Source organism: Brachyhypopomus gauderio, chromosome 12 (genome assembly GCF_052324685.1).
Source record: "Brachyhypopomus gauderio isolate BG-103 chromosome 12, BGAUD_0.2, whole genome shotgun sequence".
Lineage (NCBI taxonomy): Eukaryota > Metazoa > Chordata > Actinopteri > Gymnotiformes > Hypopomidae > Brachyhypopomus > Brachyhypopomus gauderio.
The window spans coordinates 2435781-2452194 of NC_135222.1; the positions used below are offsets into that span (position 1 = coordinate 2435781).

General features: G+C 45.8%; 1 protein-coding gene across 8 annotated transcripts in view; it reads left to right on the plus strand.

Annotated features, from left to right (window-relative positions):
• LOC143528594 (3',5'-cyclic-AMP phosphodiesterase 4D-like) overlaps nucleotides 1-16414 on the plus strand; it is a 67164-nt gene that overhangs the window by 29561 nt on the left and 21189 nt on the right. The window contains exon 1 of one of the 8 annotated variants that reach the window (XM_077024377.1): nucleotides 89-1064. The exons of 6 other annotated variants lie outside the window; for them this stretch is intronic. In XM_077024377.1, coding sequence (XP_076880492.1) covers nucleotides 985-1064 — 80 coding nt within the window. In that variant the 5' untranslated portion in view covers nucleotides 89-984. Of the gene's footprint in view, nucleotides 1-88; nucleotides 1065-6449; nucleotides 7407-16414 lie in introns of those variants that run through there. One more of the 8 variants, XM_077024375.1, reaches the window with a different exon arrangement.

A 16414-nucleotide genomic window follows, 5' to 3' on the forward strand; every position in this document is an offset into this window, starting at 1 on the left:
GTGTGTGTGGTGCTACTGCCCCTTGGGGGTGTAATGTGCTTCCACGTGGTAGGCTGGGCCGGTGCAGGCAGAGAGGAGACACCCAGAGCTAGCTCCGACAAGTCCAGACACACACACACACACACACACAAGCAGTAGCAGACACAGCGTCACAGTGTGTGACTACTCACTGCTCTCCCCCCCCTCCCCCCCAACACACGCATCAGCTCAGCGACTCTTGGACCGGCACTGCCTGCCCAGAACGGCCGAGATCCTCATCACATCTTCTCTCGACAAGTCTCTCTCTCTCTCTCTCTCTCTCTCTCTCTCTCTCTCTCTCTCTCTCTCTCTCTCTCTCTCTCTCTCTCTCTCTCTCTCTCTCTCTCTCTCTCTCTCTCTCCCTCCCTCTCCTGGGCCCTCCCTCGCTTCCAACTTTGGACACGGAGCCAGTGCAAAACAAATATGGAAACTTAGCGGGAGCTCGTAGCCTGAGCGTGCGTCTCTCGGGAGCCCAGAGGTCGATGCTCCACCAGATCTTCTGTCGTCCCTGTCGCTCCCCCTACTGCTCTTGTTCTCCCTGCAGAAGAACGCAGAGCTTCGCTCCAGCACGTCAGGACAGCGATGCAGACCTCTGTTCCAGAGCTGGGCCAAACGGGCCAACGGAGTCTCACCAGCAGCGCGTAGAGAAGATCTCACTGGTGCCTCTCCAAGGTCGCGGGACTCGGGAGTGTTGCAGGGCCCACGGCTGGGACACTTTCAGCGGCTCCTCAGACCACGGACTCCATACCTGACCTGACTGAAGCTCGTGTGCCACACCTCCTCTTACTAATCCCCACCCCCACCCTCTAGCTCCACCCACTCCAGCCACACCCCTGGGTAATCCAAGCTTTTGCTTTAGGGCTGATCACGATCAGTCCCCAAAAATGTGCCGTCGACACTGTGGGGCTGTCAGGTGTCAGCCGAAGTAGTGTGCACACCGACGGGTCCGACCCGCGGGCCAACACCATGCACAAAGACCACCGCTCACTCCGCAAGAGCTCACTCTTCAGCTTTGGTTCAGGGCGAAGAAGGCACTCCTGCATCGGGTAGGTTTCGGTTTTGGTTGTTTGTTTCTTGAAGGGGTTCACTTGCTACACCCCCCCCCCCCCCCCCCACTTCGTGTGGCACGTTGCTCTTTTTCAAGCGGCGTTTTGCGGTTGAGAGGACAGCGGGGCATGTGAAAACTCATGACTGTTTGCACTGCTGTTGGAGTTCTGGTCTTCTTTTAGTGGAAGGTCTGAGACCGTGGGGAAGTCTGACACTGACACACTCAGAGAGGAGGACATATTGAGGCTTGTCACGATGCACGACCCTGTGCCAGTAGTTTCTCAGTGAGGAACGACCTGTGATGTCACGGCAGCCGCCATGTTCCTGTTTTCCTGTAGTTTGGGGTTTGTTTATTTATTTGTTTATTTTCATGTGTATAGTGACATCTATACTAATGAGGGGAGGGAAGATCAGTGCTCGGCTGCTGTTAGCACTGAGTGAGTGAGTGAGTGAGTGAGTGAGTGAGTGTGTGTGTGTGTGTGTGTGTGTGTGTGTGTGTGTGTGTGTGTGTGTGTGGTGTGTTGGGGGAGGGATTTGGTTGGGTTGAAAACACCATGGTTCCACTGTCAGCCTGGCACAACATTACAGCAGTGATGTCAGAGTCTGAGACAAGTTCCAGTGCACTAAAGCTCACATTATTTGACACAAGGCACCATGTCCTGTGGGTTACCCATAATGCCACGGTGCTGCATTTGCATGTTAAAGACGATGCAAAACCTACAAAAAATGCAAATGCAAATTTGATGGCAAGAAACAAGAGGCCAGTGTGACGCCAGTGTATCAGACATCTCACGGCATGTGTTTACCACTGAGTGTGATTGGAGACTCTCTCAAACATTTTAACTCCAGCCTCTAACTTGTTAAGGCTTTGTAGACTCAACTCTAATCAACTCCTTCAATCAACAATCAACAATTTACTCCTTTTTCTTTTTTTGCCCTGACCAAGTATGAGAAGGACCTGGTGAAACAGGTGCACTGAATAAGGAAAAGGTTTCAATTTAAACTGAACTCAGAACACATTGTTCTATTCACATGCAGAGATTTAGCAGTTTAAAGTCTATGTGGAGTCCTAAGTGTGCTCCGGTTGTGGGGCTGTAGGGAAGTGAATAAGAAACAGCATCTCCTTGTTATTACTAAAGTAAAACAGGCAGATGTAGTAGATGTACTAATACAAGTGGATGTGTGCAGCGGGGTTATTATTAGACATGGCCTTTTTTAGAGGAAGGCAGGTCTGCTCTCTCCCCCACAGGGCCCTGTTTCCATCTCTAATCTCTTCCAGATGTGCTGATGTCACAGGCACATGGACACATCAGTGCCGGAGCCTTCAAAGCATGCAGGGCTTGTCTTAAGAGGCTAGAATCTAATCCCGGGCCCAGGAGAACATGCCAGTGTCAGCGTTGCCAGAGCACATGGTGCCGCCCCCCAAAAACCCCCCTGTAGTGACCTGACCGTTGAGTCCTTAGAGGTGACAAAGCCATTCGGGTAGCAGAGGGGATCCTGGGATGCCTGGCAGCTGTGCTGCCAACGGGTCAGGCTTGGCACACCGCCTTTGACGTCGCCATCAACATGGCGAGGGCTCCGAGAACACTTCCGGATAAGCCGCCCACCCTCAGAGTCCAAGTTTCTCACCAGAGGTTTCCAAGGTTCCGGTTCAGATTCCCACAGTAGGTCATGTCATCCTGGAGGGGAGATGGAGCTGTCGGTCAGCCCTCCACCAGAGGGAACAGCTTCTGACTGACGGAAGGATCCACCACCCTGGGGTTTCAGGGCTCTGCTATCTCCTTATAAAGACCTCTGCTGCTAGTGTCCTATCAGATAAAAATGATTCGGAACATCAGGTCCATCTTTATTTGGACTGTCCCCAGCAGATGGTCTACAGATGCTCAAGTTGTTAACAAACTATCTGGTAAAACTTACCGTACTAGACAAATGTAAATACGCTGTGTTCAGGGATGCGCGTCGCATTTTGGAATGAGATCAACTTCAGGCTTAGAACTGAAGCTAAAGGAAGACGTTCACAAATCCCCCAAGTCTTGTCCAGAGTGTATTGCAATACAGTAAACAAGGTGAGGACTTGTGTATCGTCCTCCATCAGCCTGACACACACTCTACCTTTCTGCTTTAATGGCTGGCTTAAGTTAATTTTATATGACAAATTAACGCAAACTAGGATATTACTGTATTCGTTTGTTCCACAGAGGCATATAAACCATCTAAATGGGCATTTTTCTACAAACTTGGAAGAAAATTTCTATTAAAAGAAGACATTCCATCACTTGTGTATTTATGCCATGCTCTGTTTGTCAGTGAAACCGTGTACACAACCAAAATACAGACTTCACTGCCCTTAGCATGTACAGGAAAACAAGGAAAGAAACAATTAATAAAATGATAACGGGGTATGTGACTGGTCCCAAAAATAACAACCAGTGTCTGGATCGGTTCCCAGAGTGCATGCAGTAGTCTGATTCTGCCGTGTGTCTGCGTCAGCGTCACATCTCTGGACGCTGCATAGCTGACCCTCCTTTCAGTGCCCACTGAACACACCCCCCCCCCCCGCCTGTCTTGCACGATCATGTTTGTGTAAGTTTCCCAATGCAACTCGATTTGCATGAGAAGCACCGTCCCTAACAAGAGTACTAGCAGTCTATACGCCAGTGTGCTCCCTCACCAATGCTTGTATATAGAATCTCATGCTTGAACACATTCACACACACACGCATTTACACACACACACATTCACACACACACTCACACACACACACACACACACACATTCACACACACACATTCACACACATTCACATTCTCACACACACACACACACATTCACATTCTCACACACACACACACACATTCACATTCTCACACACACACACACATTCACACACACACACATTCACTCACACACACACACACACATTCACTCACACACACACACATTCACTCACACACACACACACACACACATTCACACACACACACACACACATTCACACACACATTCACACACACACATTCACACACACACATTCACACACACACACACACACACATTCACACACACACACACACACACACACATTCACACACACACATTCACACACACACACACACACATTCACACACACACATTCACACACACATTCACACACACACATTCACACACACACACACACACTCACACATTTACAATATCCTACTCACACATACCGCATATGTAACCAGGTACAGTACATCAGCAGAGACAGAGGGTACACTGCAATAACCCACTCTTCACTTTTAAGTGGAGAAGAGAAGAGAGTGTCTGCATGTGTGCGCAGCTGCACACTAGGTGGCGCTGTTTCCTGCCCACCTCACTGTCAAGAGTCTTCGTCACCAGCAGCGTGTTTGGAGGAAGCTTCTTATCTGAGTGTGGCAGTCTCCCTGACCTTGATCCACTGAGCTTCCCTGCATTATGGTTCATCTGGTACAACTGTGTGTGTGTATCTTCCACCACGTTTATAGACTCATCCTAGCTGATGGTGTGAAGTCACGTAAAGCAGCTCTAATCAGTAGGCTCTGTGTTTAGGAGGCTTGTAAGAAATCAAACCACACTCTGTGCATTGCTATGAGTCCAATCAAATCACCCTTTGTCGTGACGTCAGATGTTTTTCCATGTATCTTTAGATCAATATGATAATACTTCTCATATTAACAAACTGCTTGTGATGGACCCAAACAGTAGCACGACTCTCGAGGAAGTTGACTTGTTTATGTCTTGGCTTTGCAGTGTTGCTGTAATTCATCTGAGTCTCTCGAAAAGAATTCAAAATATCTTTAAGGGGCTCCAGCAAAAAATCTTTGGTATCTGTCAGTTTATAAATAAACTTAATTAAAATTTTTTAAATGATCATTTTAGATTGGGAGGAAAAGGTCGGTATTACTTTATATCACACTGAGGACCTTTGGAAAGAATTTTATTTTAATAAAGAGCCTTTTGGCACCAAGCTGGGGTTGTTCAACTTTGGGTGGATTTATTATTTTAAATCATGTCTTTTTCAAAGCTGTGGGTCCATCTATGAATCATTGCAACGCAGTGCAAGGCGCTGATCTCAGTAGCTCACACTAGGTGACGCTGTTTCCTTATCCAGAAAAGCTACTGTAGTCTCCCCCCCAACAACAGTTTGAATCTGTTGTAGCCACACAAAGCTGAATGTTCTGACTGAACGTTCTGAAGTGCTCAGGACACTTCAGGGCATTTAGGGAAACCAGAATACAAGTACCAGTAAGAAGTGAACTACTGAATGTCTTTTTCAGAAGGTTTTCGTAAGCTGTCTGGCATTTAGTTTCACCTTTTCATCCTCTCAGCCCACTGAACTATTAAAACTGCAGCATTTATGAGGTAACTGATTAACCACCAGAGGAACACTGATTCTTTGAGCTTCTACGGCTAAATGTAAACGCTCCAAACTAAAGACGCTTACAAAAGTAAAGAAAGCCTACATGAAGCCCTCAGGAAAATGACTTCTCACCGAGCAGAAGATCACACACACTGTACACACACACTGTACGAGTCCACCATGGCTTCATGAAACTTGCTAAAGCACAGGTTTGAAATGGAAACATCAGTAGCACTGCTCAGGTAAATGACCCAGAACGGTGGGCACACACATACCTGTGTGTGTGTGTGTGTGTGTGTGTGTGTGTGTGTGTGTGTGTGTGTGTGTGTGTGTGTGTGTGTGTGCATATACAGTATTTGGGCATATCTTTATGCATGCACGTTTGTCTGCTGGTATGAGTTTTCCATATGAATCCGGAGTGCTTCTCCGGGGGTCACTCCCCTGTCCAGCATGCGGTTGACTGCGAGCAGGCCCCCGTTTGAGCCCCCTCTCACACCTCTGACTGAGCAAATATTTATCCTAATTTAAGCAGGGCTCCTGTTCAGCCCTGGGGGGACGGGGGAGCTATAGAGCAGTGGGGTAATTAAGCAGCCAGCCAGTGTTCAGAGTCTTGACCAGGCGCCTATGATGAAGGTCACCTGGATTGGTGCAGAGGGTTCAGTTTTTATTTTCAACTAAACTATCAGCCAATGGCCATGCAAAGTTAAGCGGCTGGTATAAAGTGAGTTTTGGTTTGGTGTGAAGAGTCACCAGGTGGTTTGTATGAGCTGTGGTAGATAGAATGGCTAAGAACATGATAGGATCGCTGTGTTTTCTTTATTTATGGGTAGACTGGGGAGGGCTCTCTTCTTCAACAAAGAGTTAATGTTGGAGACATTCCAGGAAGGCTGGAGCCACTCATCCTGTGGGTTCACCCCCCACCCCCCCCCCCCCACACACACACACACACACCACCCCCCACCCCGGTTTCAGTGCTGTGACCTCACTTCTCAACTGGCACTTGTTCAAGAACACAAGAACACACGTGCGCACAGCCGCAAACACGCAGACACACGCTCGCGCGCAAGGCATTCTATATCGGGTGCGCGTGCTGGAGAGGCTTCATTCGCGCGCGAGGTCAGCTGTCACGGAGAGCTGAGGCTGTGAGGAGAGAAGACGGGAGGTGAGGAACGACTGCAGAAAGCCAGGAAAGAGAGAGAAAGGGAGGGAGAGAGAGAAAGAGCTCAAAGGGGTTCGAAGATCAACAGCACCATGGATCCGCGTGGCAGCACTAGTCTGCTCACCGCCTCCTTCTCCCAACACCGATAGTCCTCTCTCTCTCTCTCTCTCTCTCTCTCTCTCTCTCTCTCTCAGCAGAACCGTCCATCTGTACCGGCACATGTAGATCATGCACCGGCCTGAACTTTCGCCGCACTAGTCCGACCACAGGAAAAGCACCCGGACACTTTTTTTCAGGAAGGAGAAAAAGGCGAAGAAAAAACAAACAAGAAAGCGAATCATGTGACACAGCTCCACGCCGACCAAGCACAGCTGCAGGAGCGCGAGCGTCTCAGCCCGTTTTCCTCCCCGGGGAGGGATGCGCGCTCTAACGGAGCGTGGCGCGCGGCTCCAACGGTTGCGCACCGACCCGCCGGGATCCGCTCGCTCGCACCGCCGACGCTCCAGTCGCCCGCACGTCTTCCGCGAGTCGTCCGCGATGGGAAGCGCTCGCGTCTCCCAGAGGCCACGGGCGCACGAGAGGTGAAGCGCGCGAGTGGAGGACAAAACAAGTGAGGGAAGTGACAGTGAGAGCAAGAGTAAGAGAGAGAGAGAGAGAGAGAGAGAGAGAACTATGAGCTTGCCGACCAACTGTGGCTTCCTTCCCCCTGTCGACCGGGCCTTCAAAGTGTGGAACGGGAACATCTGTGGGTCGGCGTGCGCGGTCAACTGGCCCATCGACATCGTACAGAGACGCAGGCGGTAATTCTTCACTACCTCTTTCACAGAACCATGAAGGAAAATGCTCTTTTGAAAAAAGTTAAAAAAGAGAGAGAGCATTACTCGTGTGTCAGGTGATGTCTTCACGGCAGCACCTTGTGCTGTGCTGGTTGCTGTGTGTGTGTGTGTGTGTGTGTGTGTGTGTGTGTGTGTGTGTGTGTGTGTGTGTCCTGTATGCTGTTCAATCTATATTAGTACTGATAACTGATAATAGCAAACAGTAGACAATCAAGAAAACTTTCATTATTAATTTATATGAATAAAAACCAGCTTGTGCATGTAGAAACACAATAACACACTCTGTGGGAGGAGTGTTTGTGGGATGCCTTGATTGTTTGTGTGTGGTGTCATTTGGCTTGTAGGTGCCTGTGTGTGTATACAGGACACTGTGAGTACACACAACACTTACTTTTAGTGACAACTATTCCGACATGCTCACACCTTTGTGAATGACACGTGTGACGAGCTATACTGCTGATCTGAGAACAGAATGAAGGACGTTGGGCACGAGCAGGAAGTGACACGCATCCTGCCGTCTCGAACCAGTCCTACGATCCTCGCTCTTCCTCTCCATAGAATTAAGGTCCATCTGGTATTCTCTTTCTGGGGCCAGTTTTTCCTGGTTTATTAAAACCGGGATTAAGTGGCCGGATCACTGGATTGTTGTATGTCGGTGCTTAAGCTGGGCAGGTCAACAACCACGTAAACGGCAGGACAATGCGCGGCCTGCATCTGTGTCGTGATGTGTCACGACTTAAACACTGTTTCATGACAAATGTAATCTCTCTCCTGGTGACCTGTTTTTGAGCAGGTGCAAGATATAAGCTTAGTACAAGGAGGCTTTTGCTGTTTGGAACCCGGGTGTGTTCACTGAACTGGGATTCAGGATCGGGCATTAGAAGGCCCGTAAACAAAATTACATTTGGTCTTATGAAATTAATGCTTTTTCATTACTGCCTCAGTTCTCATAACTTGCATGAAACTGCAACAAATAGTTGGGCTGTGTATTTTCCTGTAACTTTCTGTCCTAAGAAAAATCTACACGACTCAACTCTTCTTTTCTTCTTTAGAGCTTTTAGCGCCCTTTACTTATAGGAAGGCTTTGTCATCAAATCCCAATGTGATTCAATATGATTTCATGTGTCATCTCACAAAATGCCTCTCCTAAATGGAGTTGCGTCATTTCCTGTTGTTGAAGACTGCTATATCCACATTACACAAAAAAGGATTCCTCCAAAAAGCAGAGTGATTGTGTGTTTTCAATAGCAGGAAACCCGTGGAATAAACACCAGGAATTGACTTTTTACATTTGAGGTTTGGCGTCGACACAGGTTCTCCACACCTATGGCACTTTCCTTTTTTACTCAAACAGCTCTGAGTTGCTGCTGCCAGTTAAAATGATCCCCTGTTTTACAAACTAGCTTCTCTCAGAGAAACAGGAGCAGCACTCTGGACACTAGCACTGAACCCGAACAACCAACAGGGCCTCAATATCAACTGAAATATTCCACCACCGATAGCCAGATGGGTCACTGACTTTGGAATCGAGCCTGTTTTTTGAGTCTGAGTTAATGGGAAATACGATACAGCGCTGGTGTTTAGACCTCAGCCTGTTATCTCGTATACATCAAACATGCTGTGCTCATTTATCTCTGACGAGAGTGCGAAACGAGACCCGAGTGACGTCAAACCCAGGCCCGTGCACCGCGACCCAGGCGTCTGTGGTCACAGCTTATTTTTGAGGGCTCGCGCTGCGCCCAGGCCGGCGTGTCTTGAGCATTTTTCTGAGTCTAGCGTTAGGAGCGGCTCACTCCTCTAAGGCTGACGCTAACCTGAGGCTCGGTTTATAGGAGGCAGGCAGCTCGGTGGAGAACTCTGAGCCCTTACTGTTCACTCGTGCTGCTTAATTGCATGATTCGAACAGGAAGCTGTAGAGTGTGTATCGCCCCAGGGCCCAATCACTTGTTTATTGAAATGTCCTCGTGAAACCCACATCTGCCCCCACGATCAAAGGCCTGCCCTCCCCGCCTCCCTCCTGCCCCCCCCGCCTCCTGCCCCGCCTCCCACCCCAGCCCTCTGCACCAAACCTGCCACCTCGTTGCCTAATTGCCGTTGGTCGGCCTGCCTAAATCGATTCAGCTCTCCAAATAAAACCCGGATCCGCCTGAAGTTCGATGGGAGTCCGACAGCAGGGCACGTCTGGCGGAGCTCCAGAGTACAGCTCACAAAGAGCCGTGGGATATAACGGACCAGTACACGCACGCATCTCTCACCTTGAGAGGCACAGTGCTCAATTAGGCCACGGCCGGCGCAGCAGGCTGACCAGAGCAGCAGCAGGGAGCCCATCGATGATGCCATCTCATCCTCATCCTCACCTTCATCAGGTACACCTGGAGCACAGAGGCTGTTTGTGAGGAGCATCCCGGCACTGCTGTCTTTAGACGTGGCTTCTGCAGCTCTGGACCCCTTTAAGTTCACCTGTCCGTTTGTATGTAGCATTTGTGATTTACTGGACTGCCATTTGCTTTACAGATTTTTTTTGTGCAAGTCTCCTGGAGTCTTGACACACACACACACACACACACACACACACACACACATATATATATATATATATATATATATATATATATATATATATATATATATATATATATATATATATATATATATATATATATTAGGGGTGGGACGCGATTAAAAAAATTAATCGAATTAATCGGAAGCTTTGTAATTAATTAATCGAAATTAATCGCATTTTAATCGCATTTCAGTATTTAACATGAGAAATATTAATTTAAGTTTGAATGATGAATGAATCAATTAACATAATCATAAACTTCAACATCTTGTTTATTTTTCCACCAGTCTACTACACAGACCAATATATGTGTAGTGTGCAGAAAACAGTTCAAAACATTGGAAATTCTGATCAAAAATGTTGTTTAATTTTGGGAGTTTTGCTCAGGATATTGGAAGAATTGAAGTAAATCAGAAGATGTTTTTTAATAGCATTTTAGCAATTTCTTTAATTTCCCAGGCTTCTGCCACAGGCATCTCCATAGTGCCTAGAAGTGGTCTTCTGCATGCTCAAAGCAAATGACTGGATCTTCATCATCTATAGATTCATCATCTATATGAGCTGTCACACCAAGATAATTCTTGTTGCTAACAGAGGTCCAGTGATCCCCAGTCAGAGCCACATTTGTGGCGCTCTTCACAATAACCTGTTTTACTTCCTATTCGTCATCATACAGCTGCTGGATTTTCTTCGACATTGTCTTTCTGGGGTGAGTTTCCCAAAACGTTCTTAGCGCCAAGTACTTCGTTACCTCATTCTTACGTACGAGGTTAAGAAGTACTTGGCGCTAAGAACGTTTTGGGAAACTCACCCCTGGACGGTAGTTTGTAACTTGCATCAGTTGACGCAATGTGCAGCGCTTCTTGTAAGTCTTTATCTTCGACCACTGAGAGCGGACAACACAAATAATGTGACGCGTCATGTATAAACGCGTGCGGAGTCGCGCGCTACGGCCACTCGCGAAAGTTTAATCCAGTCTTAATGGTCCAATGAAGGTCATTTAAAAACCAGGACGTTTCCTCACAGGATGTGAATTACGGACGTTTGGTCACCCTATCGTACTAGGAATACATTTAGCAGCTAAGTTATCATTACTGACCTGCGCGTTAAGCTGGGCGTACACTGTGCGATTTTTGGCCCATTTTCAGCCGATTTTTCACTCGTTTCGGCTCAATCGCGTGTCGTGCATCGTATAGTATACACAGGTATACGAGGAGCGATTCACAACTCCCGATCAGAAATCGCAGCGTCGCAAGAACATCAAACATGTTTGAAATTCAAATCGCTCCTCGTGAGAGTATCGCACTGTTGAAGCAGTTCCACGAGCCGACTCTCCCTGCGATTTAGTCGTACAGTTTGAGCTGGAGCTGAGTACACGATTTAAAATATCGCAGTGTACGCCCAGCTTTAGCCGCAACATGTTTTGCGTTGAGGTGGTAACGAAGGGTGGAAGTGCTCCTGTGATAAGCGAACTCCTTCCTACATAAAGTGTAAATAACACTATTTTTGTTTGTAGCCTACTTCCATCTGGAAGTTTATATTTAATTTTCCCATCCACCAGCGTAGCCTCTTCAGTCATATCCATCATGATCTTATTGTGCGTCCATATAATCTGTATGTCTGGAACTCGTGCACTGAGAAACATTCCACGGTGCAAAAGTGTCTCGTCCGTTAAATGCGTTAAAATGCGTTAATTTTTTTAGTGCGTTAATTTTCCTGTAATTAATTAATCGAAATTAACGCGTTAAAGTCCCACCACTAATATATATATATATATATATATATATATATGGACAATATCCTTCAGCTTTGTACTTGACGTACTTAGCTTGCACTTGGCTTATTATTAGTTAATTACTATAACTTATGTTTCTATACAGTTGTTTGCATAATTACACAATAAATGTCACTCAGGCAACCAAGTGTTTACTGTAGTCTTCACTGCCTTGGAGTCTCCCCTAACGTAGCTAGATCCCTAGCTAGATACTGCACACGTGTGCTGAACCCCCTCCCCCCGCACACTAACATAGTCAGTCAGACGCGAAAACTGCCATTTTCAGCTGTCTCACCAGACGGGCCAGCAAAACTAAAATAAAAATTGCAATTGCTTTGCAGAAGCGATGACACTTGGTTGACAGACTGTAAATGGCTCGGTTCTGTCATCATGTCCCACATTTCAGTCATGTATAAAGTTCAGCACAGGATCTGGACACAGCAGAAGTCTTGGTACCACGTTCCCCCATAGATCACGCTACGGATGAAGGGGGGGGGGGGGGGGGGGAGTCCAGCCTGAGATAATAAAGACACATGGCGTAAAATAGGAGAAGCAGAGGGCGTCAGCCGCGAGAACGATCCTCTTGACAGATTTGCGAGGGAGAATTGCTCGTGTCTAACAGTGAGAGCACCGAGTCCTCTTCCAAGACCCACACCTGGTCTCAGTCCGTCCAGGAGAGATCTGCTCGTCTTAGCCAGCAGCTAGCTAGTCTCCTGCGTCCCAGTCCCCGCTCAGCCAGTCCCACGCTCTACACTGCGCTGGACGTAGCTCATAGGTGGGGGGGTTCAGATCTTCCCTAGTTTTGCTACAGGCTTGATAGCATATCTCTGACAACATCTGTGAAACACTTAATTTAAAGACAGCCAAAAAAAACTGCTAAAATATTTTTGTATGAATTCTAATTGTGCTGTTATAGTCATTTAGGTTGATGTTATGGTGGTTTGTTGTCTAAATGTGACATTATAGTGCTTCATGCTCTTATTTTTCTTCTTGCCGGTGCCGTGCTGCATCTGTGGTGGTGAGGGGAGCTGGAGCTTTTGTACATCACGCTCATCCCAAACACTGATGGTGAAACACGTTGGAATGTTCATTAATGTCCTCCTGCAGACCATCTGTATGTTTGACACATGTTCAGACATGTTTGATGATGTCTGGTGTGTTGATGAGGCGTTAGCAGGGAGGAAAACAGACTTGGTGTACACACAAACACACATACGTGTTTGTACATATGTTTTCTTACCCAAGTGTGTTCTACAGAACTATTAGTTTACAAGATTAACAAGTGTTCTTGGAGTAATGTGTTTGGCCACATTGAAAATCCTTCCTGTAGACAAAAGAGCCTGCTTTAAAACAAACTTTCAGCAACGAAGCTTGTTACCAAGGGGACTTCACTACCTGCACATACTGCAGTGGACACTAATGTTCATTATGTTTATTTGTCATGCATCCAGGTATGAAATGTTTGTCGTCTGCTTAACATTTGTATTTATGTCATTTGCAAATTACCCTCCCAACATTTGCGAGGTCATAGTACATAGCAAATATCACATCAATTACTTTGGATATTCTATATTTACTTCTCATACCATTTCTGACAGTGCATAGATCAACACTCTAAAAACAATTAGCATTTTTCAGAGTGTGAAATGTTCTCATAGGCGTCCTCTGCACTTGACTAAGTTCATTTAGTATTGACAGCACTAATATATATATATATATATATATATATATATATATATATATTAGTGCTGTCAATTCCAGGTGCCGCGATCCTGGTGAGGACTTTTAATCGCGGCATCTGAAATTGACAGCACTAATATATATATATATATATATATATATATATATATATATATATATATATATATATATATATATATATATATATACACACACGCACATATATACATATAGCACCCTCGACAGGGGGGGACAACCGGTTCTGTTGTCCCAGGCCCTAGGACCAGGGGGGGCCATCAAAGAGCCCAGCAATTTATTTTTTATTTAAAGTCTATAATTTTTAAATAATCTTGAAATCTTTCATTAATATAACATTCTGTACTCATAATAAGCTCAATGGCTAAAATATATATGTTTTTTACCTATCTGCATATTTTCCATTAAGTGCATACACCCCTGCCTCCCACTAGAAAATGGTTTGATCCAGCACCGACCGTAGCCGGCTGGTATCCGTCCAACAGCGGGAAATACAGTGGTGGATAGTTAAAGTAAATACAGAAATCTGGAGCGCAGAAAAGAAAGGAAAAACATTTACCTGATTTTAAAGTTGCATTGTGTTCCAGGTTTGAAAAGTGTTGGAATTTAGGCTAAAGTACTTGAAAATGCTTGAAACTGTAACTACTTCGTTTCACAACAAATATCTGTCTGACTGAACAGTTTTCTTGTATTACGTTAACAAATATGAGCCTCTTGTAATTCCAGGACGAAACATGAGAGAACGTGAAGAAGTTAAGATTGGGCGTTTTGAAAATAAACAACCATTAAATAATGTGATAAAAAGCGGGGGCACATGAAACTTTCTTGTCCCGGGCCCCAGCAAGACTGTCAACGGGCCTGTATACATACATATATATATATATATATATATATATATATATATATATATATATATGTATGTGTGTGTGTGTGTGTGTGTGTGTGTGTGTGTGTATATATATATATATACAAATCTTATTCACCATAGGTGGTTTTGAATGTTTTTCTTTGTGGTTCTCTGGACGTTGTCCTTTTATGATTATCTGGCCCTGAGAGAGATGTGAGCAGGCATCTCTGTCTCTGTGGCTCTGTGATAACAGGGCCTCTGGCCCCAAACCTGTATCGGTGTGATTGAAGTCAGGGGCCAGCCACAGCGCTGTAGTCACATGACTGCCTGCGCTCCTCTGCTCAAGAGTAACATAGAATTACAAAGCCTCTGTGTGAAGTTCAAGCTACACTTCTATCGGGTCCAGCAGAGTTGCATGTGATTGGGTCTTATCTGTTTTTGTGCAGCGCGTGTTGAGAGTTTGCGATTAGCACAGGAACTGTAGGAAGGAGACGTGTGACTTCCTCTGACATCAGAGAACATTTCGTCCCATCTCCATTCATAACCTTATTCCCACAATGCCACAGCCCAAAATATTAACATATATCTGATGTACTTTTGAACTCTGTTTAAACACCCTTCTGCAAATTAGAATTTCAGTGCACTACAGGGTCATGATATGAATGTGATTTCAGTGCACTACAGGGTCATGATATGAATGTGATTTCAGTGCACTACAGGGTCATGATATGAATGTGATTCTTCCCAAAGTGCACACACTTATTTGTAGCATTACAAATGTTGCATTTTTGGACAGATGGTTTACTCTAGATGGTTTATTTTTGGACTCTGGCTAACTCTGACTAATTCTGGCTAACTCTGGCTGTCGGGAATACCTTAGTGCACCTTTAAGCATCCAGTCTCAGTAGTGCTATGTGTTAACAGTCTATACCAGAGGTCACCAACAGGCGGACCGCGGTCCGGATCCGGACTCGAATGCAGTCCTGTCTGGACCCAATCTCATTCCTGATTAACTGATGATTAACTGGATACGGACCCAAATGCCATCCCATCCGGACCCAGAATAAATTGTTTAAAATAATTATTTTATTATTTAATAATTCTTAATTTTGACGGGAGAATTAATTTTAAACCGGAGCATTTATTTCAGCGCTATTGAAACCCCCCCCCTCAACAACTTACGTTTGACACCCCCCCTCCTGTCCCCCGGACCGCTGGTCAAAGCTATCTGCCAAATTTGGCCCGCGGAACAATATAGTTGATTACCCCTGGTCTATACTATTGACTCTATAGGAAAAGCAATCAACCATCCAGACAGTTTGTAATATGGGCCTTTCTCCTTTCGCTAAGATGCCATACCATTGCTGTTAATAACATGAGCTAAATCAGCTAATTTGGGAAAAAAATTTATAAAAACAATAAAAAATAAAAACTGTATAATATGAGGATAAACAACTGCAAAAAATAAAAACAAAGCTTTAAGTGTAGCTTCTCACATATAACTGGTCAAAACACCATTTAAGAGTGCTTACCGTTGGTTTCCTAAACAGAAGTCCATGTTAAGAGGGTCTCTTTGCCTGTTAATGGCGTTGGTCCTCGCTAGTGGTAATGGCGTTGGTCCTCGCTAGTGTTAATGGTGTTGGTCCTCGCTAGTGTTAATGGCGTTGGTCCTCGCTAGTGTTAATGGCGTTGGTCCTCGCTAGTGTTAATGGCGTTGGTCCTCGCTAGTGTTAATGGTGTTGGTCCTCGCTAGTGTTAATGGCGTTGGTCCTCGCTAGTGTTAATGGTGTTGGTCCTCGCTAGTGTTAATGGCGTTGGTCCTCGCTAGTGTTAATGGCGTTGGTCCTCGCTAGTGTTAATGGCGTTGGTCCTCGCTAGTGTTAATGGTGTTGGTCCTCGCTAGTGTTAATGGCGTTGGTCCTCGCTAGTGTTAATGGTGTTGGTCCTCGCTAGTGTTAATGGCGTTGGTCCTCGCTAGTGTTAAGGGCGTTGGTCCTCGCTAGTGTTAATGGTGTTGGTCCTCGCTAGTGTTAATGGTGTTGGTCCTCGCTAGTGTTAAGGGCGTTGGTCCT